The sequence below is a fragment of the Schistocerca americana genome, chromosome 1 (assembly GCF_021461395.2).
Source record: "Schistocerca americana isolate TAMUIC-IGC-003095 chromosome 1, iqSchAmer2.1, whole genome shotgun sequence".
Taxonomy (NCBI): domain Eukaryota; kingdom Metazoa; phylum Arthropoda; class Insecta; order Orthoptera; family Acrididae; genus Schistocerca; species Schistocerca americana.
In genome coordinates this window covers 665,370,756-665,388,087 of record NC_060119.1, presented here as the reverse complement: position 1 = coordinate 665,388,087, position 17,332 = coordinate 665,370,756, and the positions used below count along the sequence as shown (strand labels likewise).

Here is a 17,332-nt window from a genome sequence, read left to right as displayed (position 1 = left end):
GCGCGCGCGCGCGGATGGAGAGCTCGTGCCCAGCCTAATACAGACGTCACAGTAGTTAACGAACCTGCAGACAAGATGACCAGAACCTGGAAACTTGGAAGAGGTCTCACCACGAGTGACCACAATGTTATAATCTTCTTTGCTGTAGAAATGAACTGAAGAGATGAAGCATTAAACACTTTAAAGACACGATACAATGTAAGGCAAGCAGAATGGAACCTGAGGAGCATTTTCCGCCTTCCGGACCTGACGGACTCGTCGTTGTAACACAAGAGGCCCTAAAGGTGCAATAGCAGTCAAGATCAATGGGCTGGAGTGCCCAAGTACCATGGAACGAGGGATCTCCGAAGCGAGAACAGAACTCGGAAGGGTAAGAAGATTCTATTAGAGAGGCCTCACTGCGGAAGAAAGATCTCGCAGATTGGGCTGATACAGGAACGTTAAGCAATAATTTAAAGACCGCCTGCGACAGGCAAGCGAGGAGAGCTGGAACCGACTCGTGGCACAGAATCTACATCGCAATCTATCGGGTACGCCTTATAAAATCGTCTGTCAAAATATAAAATCTCTAACAATATTATCAATTCTCAACGAACAGACGGCAGCATGATACAAAACCGGTGGCAATACGCACTGTTACTGATGGACACACTCTTTCCAGAAGACACTGGAGGACGAATTTGATTAACTCCCAGAACTGTGGAACAAAAGTAAAGAAGCATAAGATGGAGACGGAATAGTTTTTCGACTTTCAAAAGAGGAGGTGAGGAAATACGAACTAAGCCCGAAAAGCAGTAAATCACCAGGTCCTGAAGTTCTACATATCCTTCATATTTAAATAGTTTATATTTGTGCCAACTCTATAAAGCACATTTATTGTGGAAAAGAATACCAGATATTTGGAAGAAAGCAAACGCAATTATATCGAAAAAGGGTGAAGTAAATACCCCCGACTCTAAAAACCTACAAAACAATTTACCTTCTCGATAACTTACGCAAAGTGCTGGAGAAGCCGCTGTGTGGTAGCCTAGACGAGGAAGAGTGTTCCTGGAAGAACTCCCAACAATATGGGTTCAGAAGTGGGAAATCGATAGAAGACCCTGTAAATGAGGCCACAAGGGTTGCAAAAAACGCTTTCCGTAAATGTGTCATAGCCGTATTGGTGGATGCCGCCGGGGCGTTTTATCACTTACGGCAATCAGTACTTTTTGACTGCCTGAATGACTTACTGCTCACAAGCGTTATACAATTTTTTAAGAACTATTGCCAGAACAGAGAAGCAACTGTATCGTACTCACTAGAGACCCTTACAAAAGAAATTTTTAAAGGGCGCCCATAGGGATCCATAAGCGGCTGTGTGTTGCGGGATTTGGTACTCGATCCGATATTCGGAAGGCTGCAAGACACTGAAGTGGTCCTAATAGCAGTGGCTAATGCCAAGGACACGATGATCCTTGTTACGGAAAGCGCCAGACGGAGCCTGGAGTAAGAATGTAGCAATACTTCAAGAATTGCATCAGTGATCCCAAGGAGTTAAATTGTCTGTTGCGCTGAAAAAGACCACGTACATCTTATTAAAAGGAAACTTTTCAGGAGAATCGATCATGCGCCTTAAAGAGGAAGTCCATCACCGCATACCTTGGTGCCTTTTTGGACGAGTGACAGAATTATAGAGCACATATTATAAAGAAATGAGCAAGAGAGGTAGGAACACAATGAATAAAATTATTAGTCTAGCCAAATTCGATTAGAAATTACCAATGGAAACAATAAGAAAGAATCGTAACGTTATCGTAACTGCGATCATGGGGTATCTACAATATATTGTGCGAGTGCTTGGGCGGACAGACATCTTGTTTGTAACACCAGCGTGAGAACTTCACAGGGTCCAACGAGGAATACTTCTCTGACTGACGGGAGCTTTTGGTGCTGGGTAAGTTGAGGCGTTGCAGTTAATAACTGGAACATGTCCAATCAACGCAGGGAAGACAGCTGAGGTCAACAGTTGTGGCATGTGTACAGCAACTGGCTGCATGGACGGCGATTGTGACTCGTAGGGTGGAAGAGCAGTTGTCGCCAGTATTTCGCCACCCAATAACCGGGCGGACGCGACTGCGCTCCTCGCCGGCAACGATTGTCCTTCGGAACGTTGCTATATACCAGGGAGCCGGCAGACAACGCAGAAGGCAAATTCCATCGCAGCGCCCACGGAAATGGCAGGGAGGCTACTGAGTGCTATGTGGCAGAGAAAAAATAATCATGTCGTTTCGTTACTGTTCACAATCTATTTCAGTTATAGTGCCAACAACTGGCAGACCCAAGGGGAAACATGTTGTAGGACAATAGTAGTGGTATATTGTTATCAGACATGGCAGTAGGTGTCGTCTTCATTAATAGCAGATGAAGTTATCGTGATAGGAAGCAGAATTTTGTTCGATTTTATAGTATTTTTTGTATCACTTGAGGTCGATGTGTAAGAAAAAAGACAGTTGACAGTAACAATCTTGAGTATGAATGGACATAGCCAGCGTTTAAATTATAGGTGAATGACTATAATGAAATAAGTAAACACGTAAATGAATAAAAACTTCAACTGTGCTACAGTTTACGCCCATTAATTTCACAGATTCCACACGTTTAGAATACAAATCAAGTCATTACTGTACATTCTCCACTCCTGAATATACGCTTTCGTTCACATCCACATTACGGTTAATACGGGCTCGGCAAACATCGAGCACTTCTGGGACGGCCGGTAACTGATTTTTTTGTTTCTTTAGTATTACACGCGAATACAGATTACCTGTGTGCCCCGGCAATGTCATACCCGTGTGGGTGGCCAATATTATCCTTGGATATACCTAGATGGCATCTTTGATGAACTGTACGAAAGAAGCGTAGTTAAGAACTAAATGGTCGCCTCCATCTACGCCATCAGAGCTCTCGTGCGGTTACAGTGTCATGAAGGCCTATGTACGCCTGAGGTATTAAAGTTGGGATGCTGTCTGCCCAATGAAGATTTGCCATATGCTTTGTTATTCATTTGAAGCAATATCTTAGGTGAGATATAGTGTGACATTCTGTGTAAATGCGCGTAACGGGTCCACAGCACACAATCGAGACGAATTTGCAAGTATAAACGACGTGAGAACTTCAGGATAGATGTAACCATTCGTTACTTACAGTGCACATTATGAAATATTTTTGATATTTTGTCGTGTAATAAAACTGACACAGTTGCTTAAAGAATTTAGGCATGAGGCCACGTGAGATAACACTGTCGTGTTCTTGGCAACGAAATACTGGGGACTGTTTCTGAATAAACAAGTAACTCATACCGGATAGCACGTGTCAACAAAACAGACAGCGGAAACCTGACAACGCAAGCGTACAGTCAGGGATGTGTTAACGTCGACAGTTCGTCTACAGTATCAACGAAAAAAAAAACTTGCGACTTGAATAGAATCCTGCGCACATTTTTGTATTGTCAAAAACTCTATTATCCGCATGCTTCTTTTCATTGCATGTGCATGCATAATGGCTAACTTTCACCACCAGCTTGTAAATAGCCGCCGGTAAATTACTGCTAAGCCATCAGTAGTTCCACTCTGCCAGTTTTTTAACCATATGAGTTTTACAGCAATTTAAACAGTACACATATTACATAAAAAAAGTCCTGTTAGTTTGAAAATTAATGGCATTCCTGTTAGTGATACGAATACAGAACGCTCTTGTTGCTTGTTTTATTCTATATGTGGTACTGTAATATTAAGTTGAGCCAAGTTCTCTTCCGCTACCGTGTTAATACTACAATCATTTTACGGAAACCACGAGTTTTATTTATATGTTCATTAATAAAAGGACTACACCTGTTCATTCGTATAAAGACGGAGATTTTTTTTTTACAGTTTTCGAATGAACGTACATAACACGACTTTAACCTAAAATATTATAAAATTATTCGTGTAATATTTTCATTCACATACACTGCACAGCAGTGTATGTTGACAATGATAGGCACGAAAAGTTGTTAGGGAGTAGCTACAGAAGTGATGGCAGAAACTAACACGTATACTGAAATAATTAACGTCCGTTAGTACGTTGTATTATCAGTAATTTACACCCACAGCAAAGTGCACATGTTTTCTCCCGCACAGTGCTGTCACAGAATTGTCAACAAGAGTGCGTTTAGACGTCACGGAGCTGCATTGATCGATACGATTCCGACAGGCTTAGGTTAGGAGGCGGCATGAGTGAAAAACTCACCGTTTCTATCGCCGAGGGGCTGGCTCGCACAGCTGTCGCCGTCGCCGTCAACGTCAAACGGCAGCTGATAGTCGCGGGGACCCTCGCCACAAGTCACTCCCGCGTCCTCCATTTTTTAAAGCGTCTTCGTCAGCGGAGCAGCCACAGCTGACAGCACAACCAGCGCAGCGACACACCCACCGCCTATCCGCCGCGAGCAATGTGAACTCGCGCCTGCGATTTGCTCCTCGTGGCGAGCTGAATCGACTGGGCGTTTGAACTGCTCCGCGCTTCGACCCGTACTGGCTCCACGACGCTGGAGGCGCCCTGCTGCTTCCGATTCCTGGGATTCCGGAAAATGTCATCCATCCAAGTAACCAAAATACTCCACTCTCCTTCTGGCACGATCCCCACCACCGGCAGAATACCCAGCCTTCGAGTAATTTCGTACATTTTCGGTGCAGATGCTGACCTACAGCGAAGGAATATTAATTGCCTGCCAGGTTCGTTGTTAATGAAAAATGTATTGGATCAAAGACGTGCTTGGAAAATGGAGTTGACGAAGCCTAGTCATATGTCACGCCGGCGCAGAAAACAAGTAGTTGAGTAACGGCATATTACTTTTCAGTACAATATGCACAAGAATTTCAGAGTACCTAAAAAACTGTGTAATGTTTACGAGCGCGTTGCGTGGCTACGAAATTTTCCTATCCACGTAACACAAAGAAAAAATTCTGAGCCCTGCACGGCTGCTACTATTTCCATGATCTGGCGCAGATTGCTGATAAAGAAGTTACAGAAATTACACTGAGACTTGGTGCAAACAGTAGTTGCCATGTGCCTATCGAAAAATAATTAAAAAACCCACTCTTATCTTTCTTTATTCCTTCGAATTTCATACTACGACATCGCTTTCATTCTCCTTTGTTGTTGTTCTTATTTTCAGCAGTATGCTTAGCAGGTACTGACAACAACAAAAAGACCCATTGAAGGAATAATTACACCCTGCAGGCCAAAGATTGTTCTTTCAAAAATTGTAAGGACGCAAAGAACATCACTAATACAAACTTTACTGTAGCACACTGGAGAAGGTAATAAATGAATATAAGACTACATACATAAAATCTGAAATTGAGGTTTCAGAAAACAAAATAAAAACCATGTGGAATGTGATAAAGAGGAAATTTGGCAGGGAAAAAAACAGGTAATGTGACATACATAGAAATAAAACAAGTTAGAAATATTGTAAAGAAAACTGAAATGATTGCAGAAATCTTGAAAAATTATTTTTTGACACCAGTTGAGAAGGAAGGCTTTATGGAATCTGTGGATGAAGCAACATCTCTTTTACAGAAAGATGTTCACAGTAAAACCCTATAGATATCCTTAATACTGTATACCTACAGGCAAAATATTGATTAGTCACTTGACCAGTGTAGAGTAATGACACTGTTTTTGGAAGGATAGATTATGCACTTATGTTTCTTTCTAAACTCACAACTCATATTTTTATTTGTGTCAGGTATCATGCTGTCTGTATACATTGACTCGTCCCATATCTCTGAAGGGTCTCCTTCTTGACAGGATCTAAAGAATATGATGAATGTAGATAAATTTTGGTAGACTGACAATGCGTTGAATGATAAGTACAACTCTTACTACTGAACAGTCAAATTTTGGAAGCCATTAACTAAAAAAGTTCTTCAGTAGGTATCTTTTGTGATGTCTTGAATGCCTTTGATTGTGTAAACTATTAAACTGTTTTGAAAAAGGCAGAACATTATGGTTTAGGTGGTACTGTCAGTTCATGGCTTCAGTCATATCTAAAGAATCGAAGCAGACTGTAATGCTGAATGGCTCATCTGGAAAACCTGACTCATCTGAGTGGGCCAGTGTAATTTATAGTGGGCCACAAGGCTCTGTTTTAGGTCCGTTGCTACTTCTTTTTTCATGCTCTGCCATTTTGTTCTGATACTACAATTCTCATTGATTAACTGTCAGATAACAATCTTGAACAAACTGCAAGTAAAATTTTTCACTGGAATTTTGAACTGGTTTTCTCAAAATTGTCGCTCACTCAGTACATATAAAACCTACTCATTATATGAGGTTCCATACATCACAAAGAAATAAACAGAAAGTTGAGGATACAAAATTCCTGGATGTTTGTATAAGCAACAAATGTAACTGGTCACTTGCTTTTTTTTTTGGCTTAGCTCAGAAACATTTCAACTAAAGGTTCTTGCTTCAGTGCCTTAGGCAAATATCATGAAGGCTTCCTATTTTGGTTACTTTCAGTCTTTAATGTCATACAATAGATTTTGGGAGAGGCAACCTCTCAGGAGAATAATGAGTAGCCTCCATCACTGGCATTTTGCAAGTACCTAAATTAAAAGATTGGGAGGACTTTCATAACCATCTCAGTATATTTTTTGCTTGCTGAGTTTTGTCTGTAATAAATTTTCTCTCTTCAAAGGCAACAGCAAGTATGACAACAACATAAGAACCTAAAACAGTCTGTGGATTGAATTAAAAAACTCTTAATCTGGTTCATAAGAGACTTTATTACTCCAGCATTAAGCTGTATAACGTACTCGCACCATATACTAAATGTTTTCATAAACAGTTTCCCAAATTCAAACTAACTCTCAAAGAATACCTAGTAGAGAAATCCTTTTTATATAGTTGATGAATTTCTAATCACTGTCAAACTTACAATTGTTTCAGAACTAGTTTTAATTAATTTTATGTCAGGAATTCTATATTTAAAATGAGTGTGATGCACTTCTTGAAAACAGTGTAAACTAAAACGTCTGTATCATATTTTTCTCCTTTTTTGCTGTGTTAAGTACACATTGTTTGAACTTTTACCACACACACATTATTTTGGGCACTATCATAGACCCGTGAAAATTTGGTTTTCATATTCACGTATTTATTAATACTTAGCATATCTTTGCTTCCTGTGTGTATATTATTCGTCCTTCCACAGTGAGAAGCATTTTTACTGTAATTGCATACATGTTCTTTAGTTGATTCCTTATTTACATTATATCCTGTGTATAATATATCTTCATATATGTGAGCTATATTTGACCTCTGTACAATTTGACACATTCCATATCCTTGTGATTCACTCACTACCTAGAGCTATGGAACACCAAACAAACAAACAAAATTTAGTATTTGGTTTTGAAGTGTGATGAAATCCAGTTGATATTTGTTCTGTCTTCTCATGATTTTTGGCAATGACGTTTGGCACAAGCTGAAATTAGTTGTAGAATACCCGATGCCTTTCTCTTGACTTTTTTTCAGTCCACCTTCTCCAATAATTCTATCTTCCTTCTATACTCTATAATGGCATTCCAATCATTAAAGACTATCATACCTATTCTCCTCTTGAATATTTTCATAATGCCTCCATTTCCTCATGTATTAGTGTTAATTTTTCGTTGTTAGATTGTGAACTGTGCATTAGTGGTTGGTAATTCCTGACCCCCCCCTCCCCTCCCCCTGAAAGCAAAAATGAATAATTCGTTAACTGTTCTCCATTCTACAATGGTGTAATGATTCTGTTCCAGGCACCTCCCCCCAAATAGTTATAGAACTGCTCCACATGAATAGAGAATACATCAGTAGCAGGAATAGCAAAACAATGTGACCAAGTGTATTTGTATTCTCAACAAATGATAGTGAATCTAGAAAAATTATACACACAATGAAAAATATATTTACAGAAGTTTTGTTGATGTTATATACAGTGAGTAGAGATAAAAACACCAAGCTGGAGCATTGCTGAAGTTCACCATATAGCTGTCAGTTTTTGGTGAGCTATTAACTCAGTTTCAATTGACCACAATCCATTTCACTCACATTCAAAGTACTTTTTCAAGAACACAGCTGTATGCCACCCAACTAGTTATGGACATTTTTAACATAAACTGAGATATGTTTGATGTTACATTTTTCACTCTTTCTTCCCATTTTAATTCTTTTGCTTTTCTTTCATTTGCATCCCAAGATCTGCCTTGTCCTTGGGTGTCCCAGATTAACTGCTCCAACCTAGCTACGCATGTGAGGATAATTGTTTACATAGTGTGAATTTTTTGCATACAGGCACATTTTTGAATCTCCTTTTGAGTCCCCAGAGGCCTCCCTCCCATTTTTTCCCTTTTCTGTACTGGTGCTTACTAAAAGACAAGTGCACGAGATTTAGAACCCCGCTTTGAATCCCAACCTAGGTCGTTATGCCTATAGAAAATCATTTGTTGACATGTATTTTAGTTGCGTAAATTGCAGTTTGCCTGAAACTGATTTTATTATTAGCCACAAACTCCTGTAAGATGCCACTACACTAGAATGTGAGTGAGAGAATCCTAAGGTCTTTGAAGAGGTCGATACTAAATGGGCAGTTTTCTCCTTCATACAATATTCTTTTGCTAACTTCTTACCGAATGTGTTCTCTAATGTCCTCATTGTTAACAGGGGGTTAAATCCCTATCGTCCTTCCACTTTTCTAAAATTTGTGATGTATAAATATTTTTCTTATCTACAATACCCCAGAAGTTAGTTACACAAGAAAACTGGGAATGAAAGTACACAAAATTAATTAGTACTCTTGTCTCAAGATGCACTGGGTGATATCGAAGTCCATAATCTGATAAACTGAGCCGTTTGTTTTTTGATTAGCTTATGTTTATAAAAGACGTTAATGAATTGACAGAAAACACAAGGAAACTGTTAAAGCAGATAACTGTGTATTTGCAGAGGGCTTTTCAGAGATCTTGTCATTCTTGCATCCGTATTCCAGCAAACTTACCTTTTAATGTTATCTGTGATAGTAAAAAACAAAAACAGTTTTGAATGACTGGATGAAATGGTGCAGTGATGAAAGATTGGATTCGTATTCAAGAGGACCAACAATAACCCATATGGCAATTCAGATTTGAATCTTCTGTGGTTTCCTTGAATCACCCAGAAGACTCGTTGCAAAAGAACATGGCTGATTTCCTTCCCCAATGTGTTCTGTCTCTAATGACCTCACCGTTGATGGTGAATTGAAGCTTATACTTTTCTTTTCCATTTTAAACTAATTACGATTTACACTAAAAATATACATAAAAATTAAATTATTTTTTGATATTGCTTCCTTGTCTTGGGGTCTGATTAACTTTCTGTGTTCTGGAGAAAATGTCTTTAGCTTGTTATCAAAAAACATAATGCAAATAACTGATATTTGTTGAGAATATAGAACAAAATTAAAAATATATATAGTCAATCATTGCTACAAATGATCTAGCTAGATCGGAAAATTCTTGTTAGCAGAAAAAAAAAAAAAAAAAAAAAAAAAAAAAATATCCAAAAGTTTTACTGATGATCTACCTTGATTAGGAAATCCTTGTTAGCAGCATGACAAACAGTAATGTTCACTGCAAGTAGACTCTGATCTTCAAGCATATCAATAATTATTATTCTCTGACTATGATCAAGCTAAGCTAAGTTTTAAACAACTAGGTACCAAGCACAATTTTATATAGTTAATTTATGGCAAACAGTATTGGCAGCAAATGTGTATTCTGTAGTGTTTGTAAGAGGAAAAGTTGATACATGTGAATAAATTGTGAGTTCCACCCAAACTGGCTGTTCATAATTTATCAGTAGAAATCCTTACAGCATAAATGTATATTTTGGGACCAGTGCTACTCAGCAGACAAGAAAAGTATATAAATCAATTATAATCATCAATGGAAAATCATTACAAGTGGATCTAGAAACAAGTGATGAATCACATTATACCCTGTGGTGATCTGATGGAAGGGTTTGGGTGTAGCAAATGCTTGGAAAATGCTAACTGCCATTGTGTAGTGCCAACAGTGAAGTACGGAGGACGTAATGTTATAGTGGGAGGGAGGGGGGGGGGGGGGGGGGGGGGAGGCATGTTTTTCGTGGTTAGGATGTGGTCCCCTTGTTGTTACACTTAACAAAACACTAAATACAGAAAGATACGAACACATTTTACAGTGTTGAGTGCTGTGTACAGTAGAGGAACAGTTCAGACACAACAATGGCAATGCACCCTGCCATAAAGCAGCATCTGTCAGGCCATAGCTGCAATAACATTCTTGAAATGGACTGGATGGCCCAGAGTTGAGACCTGAACCCAATGGAACAGCTTTTGGATAAGTTAGAGTGTAGACTTCACTCCAGGCTTTATGTCCAATGTCGGTACATTCCCTGGTTTCGGCTCTTATGGAAGAATGAGCTGCCATTCCTCCACAGAAATTCAGACACTTCAGTGAAGTATTCTCAGCAAAATTCAAGCTGTCATGAAGGCAAAGAGTGCACTCCATATTAATGTCCATTAATATGTATCTGATTTCTTTTGATTCTGTAAGATACCTGTGGATCTGATCACAATGCAGTGGTTTATCTTGAATATCTACTTTATCAGAGTCTGTACTTACTATGCAGTGTTGTTTTTCCCATCATGTTACACTAAATGAAACACATTGAATGGATGATCGATGTAATGTAGTATTTGCAGTGCAAAAGAAGTCACAGTAAGCATCACTGAGTTATAGCCCAGATGTATCTCATACATCTAGGCTCAATCTAGCATTCCAACACAGTAAAATTAGCTTAAGACAAACTAAATAAGACGAAGACCTATTATTTGCGTTAACCAGACAGCACCACTGACTCACATTTCTGTGATTCACATATGATACATGAAAGGTTTTCTTAAAAGGATATAGCACAAAAACCAAACTAAGCATATATTTCAAATAGTTAACTTTCAAATGAAAGTTTATTAAGATGCCACTTAAAGGTTACAGTAAGACATTTATAAAAATAATCAGCTTTTAGAACATAAAATAAATAATATTTCACATAAATAATTTTGCTAATATTTATTTCCAAAATACTCTAACTATATAAAAATACAGTGAATATTTTGTGGATAAAATTAAGTTAAGCATAACTACATAAACTTATCATTTACAACAGATTTCTAATACTCTTCTTCATTCAGTCAACAAACATATAATTATCTTAACAGTCATTAAACTTAAAAAAAAAAAAAACACTTTACATTACATGTGTTTTCCCAGACATACTGAGTTTTGTTGGATTTTGTAGTACATTCACAGACAAATGTGGGACAAATGCTTTGTTCTCTATCATTCAATACAAGTTATCTTCCTTGAAAAATAAAAGAGAACATAATGACTAGTTACAAAAGTGGGCCATGCCAGCATTCTATTGGGTGGGGAGGAACTATTTACAAGCTGTATTACATGTAATGTACACAGAAAAACAGCCACTATATCTAAATAATTTGCTGTATTCTTTAAATGTGAGGTTCTGCTGCATATTTTGAAATATAAGTTATTGTCAGAATTTTTATTTGTCCACAAACTTGCAAAATTAGTCTGATTTAGGGGCATTTTAACAGCATAGTCATTAGTAGCACAATTACTTTCAGCACCCATAACAATGAAATTATTCATTACAAAAAGTAATTGCAGCAATTACACACTACCAAATGAAAGAAACAACTGTACTTTCATCACTTTTAATTTCACAAAAGTTGTTGGTTTTAAAAAGGGGGTAAAGAAGGGCAGTGGGGCAAGAGTATCAGGAAGTTTGTACATACTACGGATAGAATTCAAAATTTGTAATAAATACAAAACAACAAGTAAGTAGTGCTTTGGTGTCTTCCTATTCATAAATATTTCGTTGAACTCCTTAATTATTTTATTACATATTTTGGTTCTTGGAAGTAGTTATAATTAATGTGGATAAAAGTTCAAATTATTGCAAATGAATTATGAATTTTTAATGCAAAATGTTATAAGAACAAAAGTTCCAGTTTTGTAAAGAGCTGGATTTGTAGCTGAAGCTTATTACTCATCTCAGTATTAATTTACATGTATCAATAATTTCTTTGATTTCCTCTTCTGATTCTTGTTTTACATCACTCACATCAATGTTAAGGAACTACATATCTGCAGCAAAAAGGAATAGGAACAATCATTTAAAACTGGATCTGAACATGTCTCTATTTATGTCGAGAATGGCAGCTTGTTTCGTATGGGTTAATTTTGGAAACAATATCTTACTGAAGAGACCCATTCAGAAATACTGTTACTATTAATGTAAGGGCCTCTAGTGGAGTAAAATACAGGCTGGAACATAAGAGATATATGAGAATCCCCCCCCCCCCCCCCCCCCCCACCAGGAATCATGGACCTTGCCATTAGTGGAGAGGCTTGCATACCTCAGTGACACAGATAGCCGTACTATATTTTATTTTATTTATTTATTTTATTTATCCATCCGTTGACAATAAATATTGTATGGATGTAGGTGCAACCACAATGGAGGAGTACCTGTTGAGAGGCCAGACAAAGGTGTGGTTCCTGAAGACGGGCAGTAGCCCTTTCAGTAGTAGTTGTAGCCTATCCCCGATGTTATTCAATCTGTATATTGAGCAAGAAGTAAAGGAAACAAAAGAAAAATTTAGAGTAGGAATTAAAATCCAGGGAGAAGAAGTAAAAACCTTGAGAATTGTCGACGACATTGTAATTCTATCAGAGAAGCAAAGGACTTGGAAGAGCAAAGGACTTGGAAGTGCAGTAGAATGGAATGGACTGTGTCTTGAAAGGAGGATATAAGATGATCAACAACAACAGCCAAACCAGGATATTGGAATGTAGTCGAATTAAATCAGGCGATGCTGAGGGAATTGGATTAGGAAATGAGACACTTAAAGTAGTAGTTGAGTTTTGCTATTTGGGCAGCAAATGATGGTTGAAGTAGAGAGAATATAAAATGTAGGCTGGCAATGGCAAGGAAAGCATTTCTGAAGAAGAGAAATTTATTAATATCATGTAGAGATTTATGTGTCCGGAAGTCTTTTCAGAAAGTATTCGTAAGGAGTGTAGCCATGTATGGAAGTGAAACATGGACGATAAGCAGTTAAGACAGGTAGAGAATAGAAGCTTTCGAAATGAACACATTTTATGGCGTTGAGTACCATGTATAGTAGAGGAACAGTTCAGCTGGCAATAACATTCTTGAAGTAGACTAGACAGCCCAGAGTTGTGACTTGAAACCAATGGTACAGCTTTTGGATAAGTTAGAATGTAGACTTCACTCCAGGTCCAATGTCCAATGTCAGATTAGGTGGGTAGATCATGTAACTAATGAGGAGGTACTGAACATAATTGGGGAGACAAAGAATTTGTGGCACAACTTGACCAGCAGATGAAATCGGTTGGTAGGACATGTTCTGAGGCATCCAGGGATCACAAATTTAGTATTGGAAAGAAGCGTGGAGAATAAAAATCATAGGAGGAGACCAAGAAATGAATACACTAAGCAAATTTAGAAGGATGTAGGATACAGTAGCTACTCAGAGATGAAGAGACTTGCCCAGGATAGAGTAGCATGCACAGCTGCATCAAACCTGTCTTTGGACTGAAGACCACAACAACAACAACGAGAATAGATCATTTATCATGAAAATGCATATTCATACCCAGACAATAACTGAAGTAATCAGCTATTACCACTTAACATCATGCAGCGCACACACACACATATACAACTGAACATTTTAATTGATAGTGTCATGCAAGTGTGATAGAACGCAGAGACCTCCACTTCTACACATATCAAGGGCACAGCATGTTGCACCCCTACACAGTTGCTACCTCACAAATTATTATTATTATTATTATTATTATATAATGGGTTTAGGCCTACATTCAACCACATATTTCTTAATTATGGGAAACTTTCATCTTAGTCAACAACTCTCTTATCTAGGTACTATGGATATTTTTTTGTCCTGGGCTTATTTCACTCCAGTTCCAAATTGACTTTTAATTCTTGTTGGTGACTGGAGAGCATATGATGTTCTTGTAAATCTTTTGTACTGATCTAAGCTTTGAAAGTCATTGAGGTCAATGTCTAGTTGCTCAAAGACATTCCTAACTAGTCTTGTCCACTTTACGTACGTCTCTTTCTGTATCTCTTTCTGTCACTGATTATTTATGGCATCAATAAAGATTCTCGTCATTCAAATGTGGTGTCACTTACATAAATTCAATGAGCACTAGTGGAAAGAGCTCATGGGGACATGTCATTTAAAGAGGCCAAATTAATTTCTATTTACTCATTATAATCATGTTTTCTTTGTTTAACGTGTTAAGGATGTATGTGTTGATGATGTTTGGTTTGTGGGGTGCTCAACTGCGCAGTTATCAGCGCCCGTATGAAGTCCCAACTTTTACACAGACCAATTCTTACACAGTCCAATCTAGCCACTGTCACGAATGATAATGAAATGATGAGGACAACACAAACACCCAGTCCCCGGGCAGAGAAACTCCCCAATGCAGCCTGGCATCAAGCATGTATGTGTACGTGGACAATATGCAATTTTATTTAAATATAGTGAATCAATGGGCTTGTAGGATTAAAAAATAACTAGTGAAGGGAGGTAGTTTGCAACATGTTGATTGTATACGTCAGTAATGGTAAATTTAAGTGGTAGTCAATTTTGTTAAAGTTGACAGTTACATTTAAGCCTGCATGTCAGCATGCTGTCGCTCTTTGCACTCAAGGAGGCAGGAGCTAGGTCATTCAATGTAAAAGTTTAGGTTAGTAGTTTTGGCAGTAATATGGTCACGTAATTTAATACTCAAAACTTTTTGTTTCTTAGACTTACAGCAACATTTAATAAATTTAACTGTTTTTCATAATTGTTTCTGAGATGTTTTATAGGCTTTATTTTTATGTGGTTTTTAAGTTGGTTTAAATATATACAGAACCTTTTTTTGTGGTTCAGCAAAAGTATTTTTGTGAAGACGTGGCACTTCAGTACTTTACACTTGTGTGCTGTTTAGATGAGTAGATATGTAAGTGAATGCCTGAACAAGTGTTCAACAACTATGCAAGCTTTACTGCACACACAATTTTCACAGATTTAAATAATACTCCATTTATTTCTGCAAATTTCTTTGCAAATCAATTATCTGCAAATTTCTTTGCAAATCAATTATCTGCTAATGTGTTGATAAAGATATACAATTAACCATAACTTTTTTTAAAACATACAACCTTGGACTTAGTTATCATTATTAATCCACTGAGATTACCCAATTCATACAATATTTTGCAAACTTATCTAAAGAAGGACCTTGCCTAAAAGCCATGTTATTTATATTCCTGTCTGGACACCTATTCAAAGCCGAGCATCTTTCCCATTCTATCCTATTCTCAAAAACAGGTTGAATTGACAAAATACACCTGAAAGCTCTTTAGCTGCATTTACACAGTGCTAAAATACTTACAAACAATTCTCATGGTAATTAAGGTAAAAGTGGTTGTGCATTAAACAAAAGCTGCCTATGTGCTCTTCCTCAGTCACATCAGGACTACTAGAGAGCTCATGAGAAGTTATATTGCTTGTTTTCAAACCATTCATAAGACTGAAACTTCCTGACAGATTAAAACTGTGTGCCAGACTGGGACTCGAACCCCAGGACCTTGGCTTTTCATGGGGAAGTTCTCTACCAACTGAGCTATCCGAGCACAACTCATGACCCGTCCTCATAGCTTTACTTCTGCCAGTAATATTTATTAGTTAACTGCCAGAATTTTTATCTGAGACATGGTAATTACTGTACAGGGCGTTCATAAAAGAATGTTCCAGTTTCAGTGGTATATTACAACACTTTAATTTAGACTATTTACAACAAAGCATACATCACATTGAAGGTAAACTAAACAAGTTTTTTTTCCAAATGTTCAATATATGCACCTTTAATTACATGGAACACGTCCAATATAAAATCCACTTCTTCCCACACGTTGGTTAACATGTTCGGATTAATGGAAGCAATAGCCTCTTCAGTTCTGTGGTTCAACACTAGCAAATCATTAGGTAGTGGCTGAATGTACACAAGATCTTCTATAAAGCTCCAAAGGAAAAAATTGCATTGTGTGATGTAGGGCGAATGTGGAAGCCAGCAGAAAAAAACAGTCTTGGACCATTACAAACAATCCAGTGGTCAGGGATTCTGAATTTTAACCACTCTCGTATGAAGAGATGCTAATAGGGAGAGGCTACAGCTTGTTGGCAAATGAACATTTCAGGTTCACCTCCTAACTGGGGAAACAAACCACTCTAGCAACATATCCAAACAAGCCGCCCGTTACAGTAGCTTCAGCGAAAAAAAATTTCTGCACACGTGACGTCAGGACAAAGTGCAGAAAATGTTTAGTTTTAGGGAATCTCTTTGATTTTGTACAGGTTAATGAGGATGTTCTGACCCCAAGATAGGAACACTGTTGCTGTTTACCTTCCTACTTACATGAAAAGTGGTCTCATCTCTTTACCTTTTACATGCACATCCTGCCATTTGAATTGACTACAACATTGGCGGGTGTTTTTGACATATGAGAGACCACAATTTAACTTTAAATGAAATGCACTTTGAACTAAAATTACATACTCAACTGCAGAACACAAAATGCTTTATGCTCAGGAAGTTTGGATATGTGGCAATGTACATGGGAAAACAACAAAGCAGCACTCGAACATGTGCTTATCTATAACTGTCTGAGTTACTCTTTAATTGTGACTTATTAGTGAACACTCTACAATGCTTACAGCTGATAATATTAAAATTTATTATTGGTGCACTTTTATGGGCACCCCAAATTTCCTTAAATGACAACAACAATTACCCCAACAACATTTCTCCAAATACTTCTCTTTGTTAAGACTGACAAAATAAATAAATAAAATGAGAAAAGAATAGAGAAGTGTCACAGAAAGAAAACACACAATAAAAGGTTTTGTTCATGGCAACTGGTGACATCATTGTGCACTATTTTTATGAATTACATAAAAGAAAGATATCATTGTGTTTCTAAAACAAATCAGCTGTCAGTGCACAGTTATTTTATTTTGCAAGAATTGTACTGAATCATCCTAGTATGTTGGGAGTTACAAATGGGACTGTGCTTATTACTCCTCCCCCCCCCCCCCTCTTCCCCCCATCTACCCAGT

At 37.7% G+C, this 17,332-nt stretch overlaps 1 protein-coding gene across 1 annotated transcript in view; it reads right to left on the bottom strand.

The window, feature by feature from the left end:
* The window catches only part of LOC124608471 (AMP deaminase 2), a 461,803-nt gene extending 457,264 nt beyond the window's left edge, over positions 1-4,539 (bottom strand). Inside the window, exon 1 of the mRNA XM_047139987.1 lies at positions 4,267-4,539. Coding sequence (XP_046995943.1) covers positions 4,267-4,378 — 112 coding nt within the window. The 5' untranslated portion in view covers positions 4,379-4,539. The remainder of the gene's footprint in view (positions 1-4,266) is intronic.
* Positions 4,540-17,332: the final 12,793 nt, after the last annotated feature.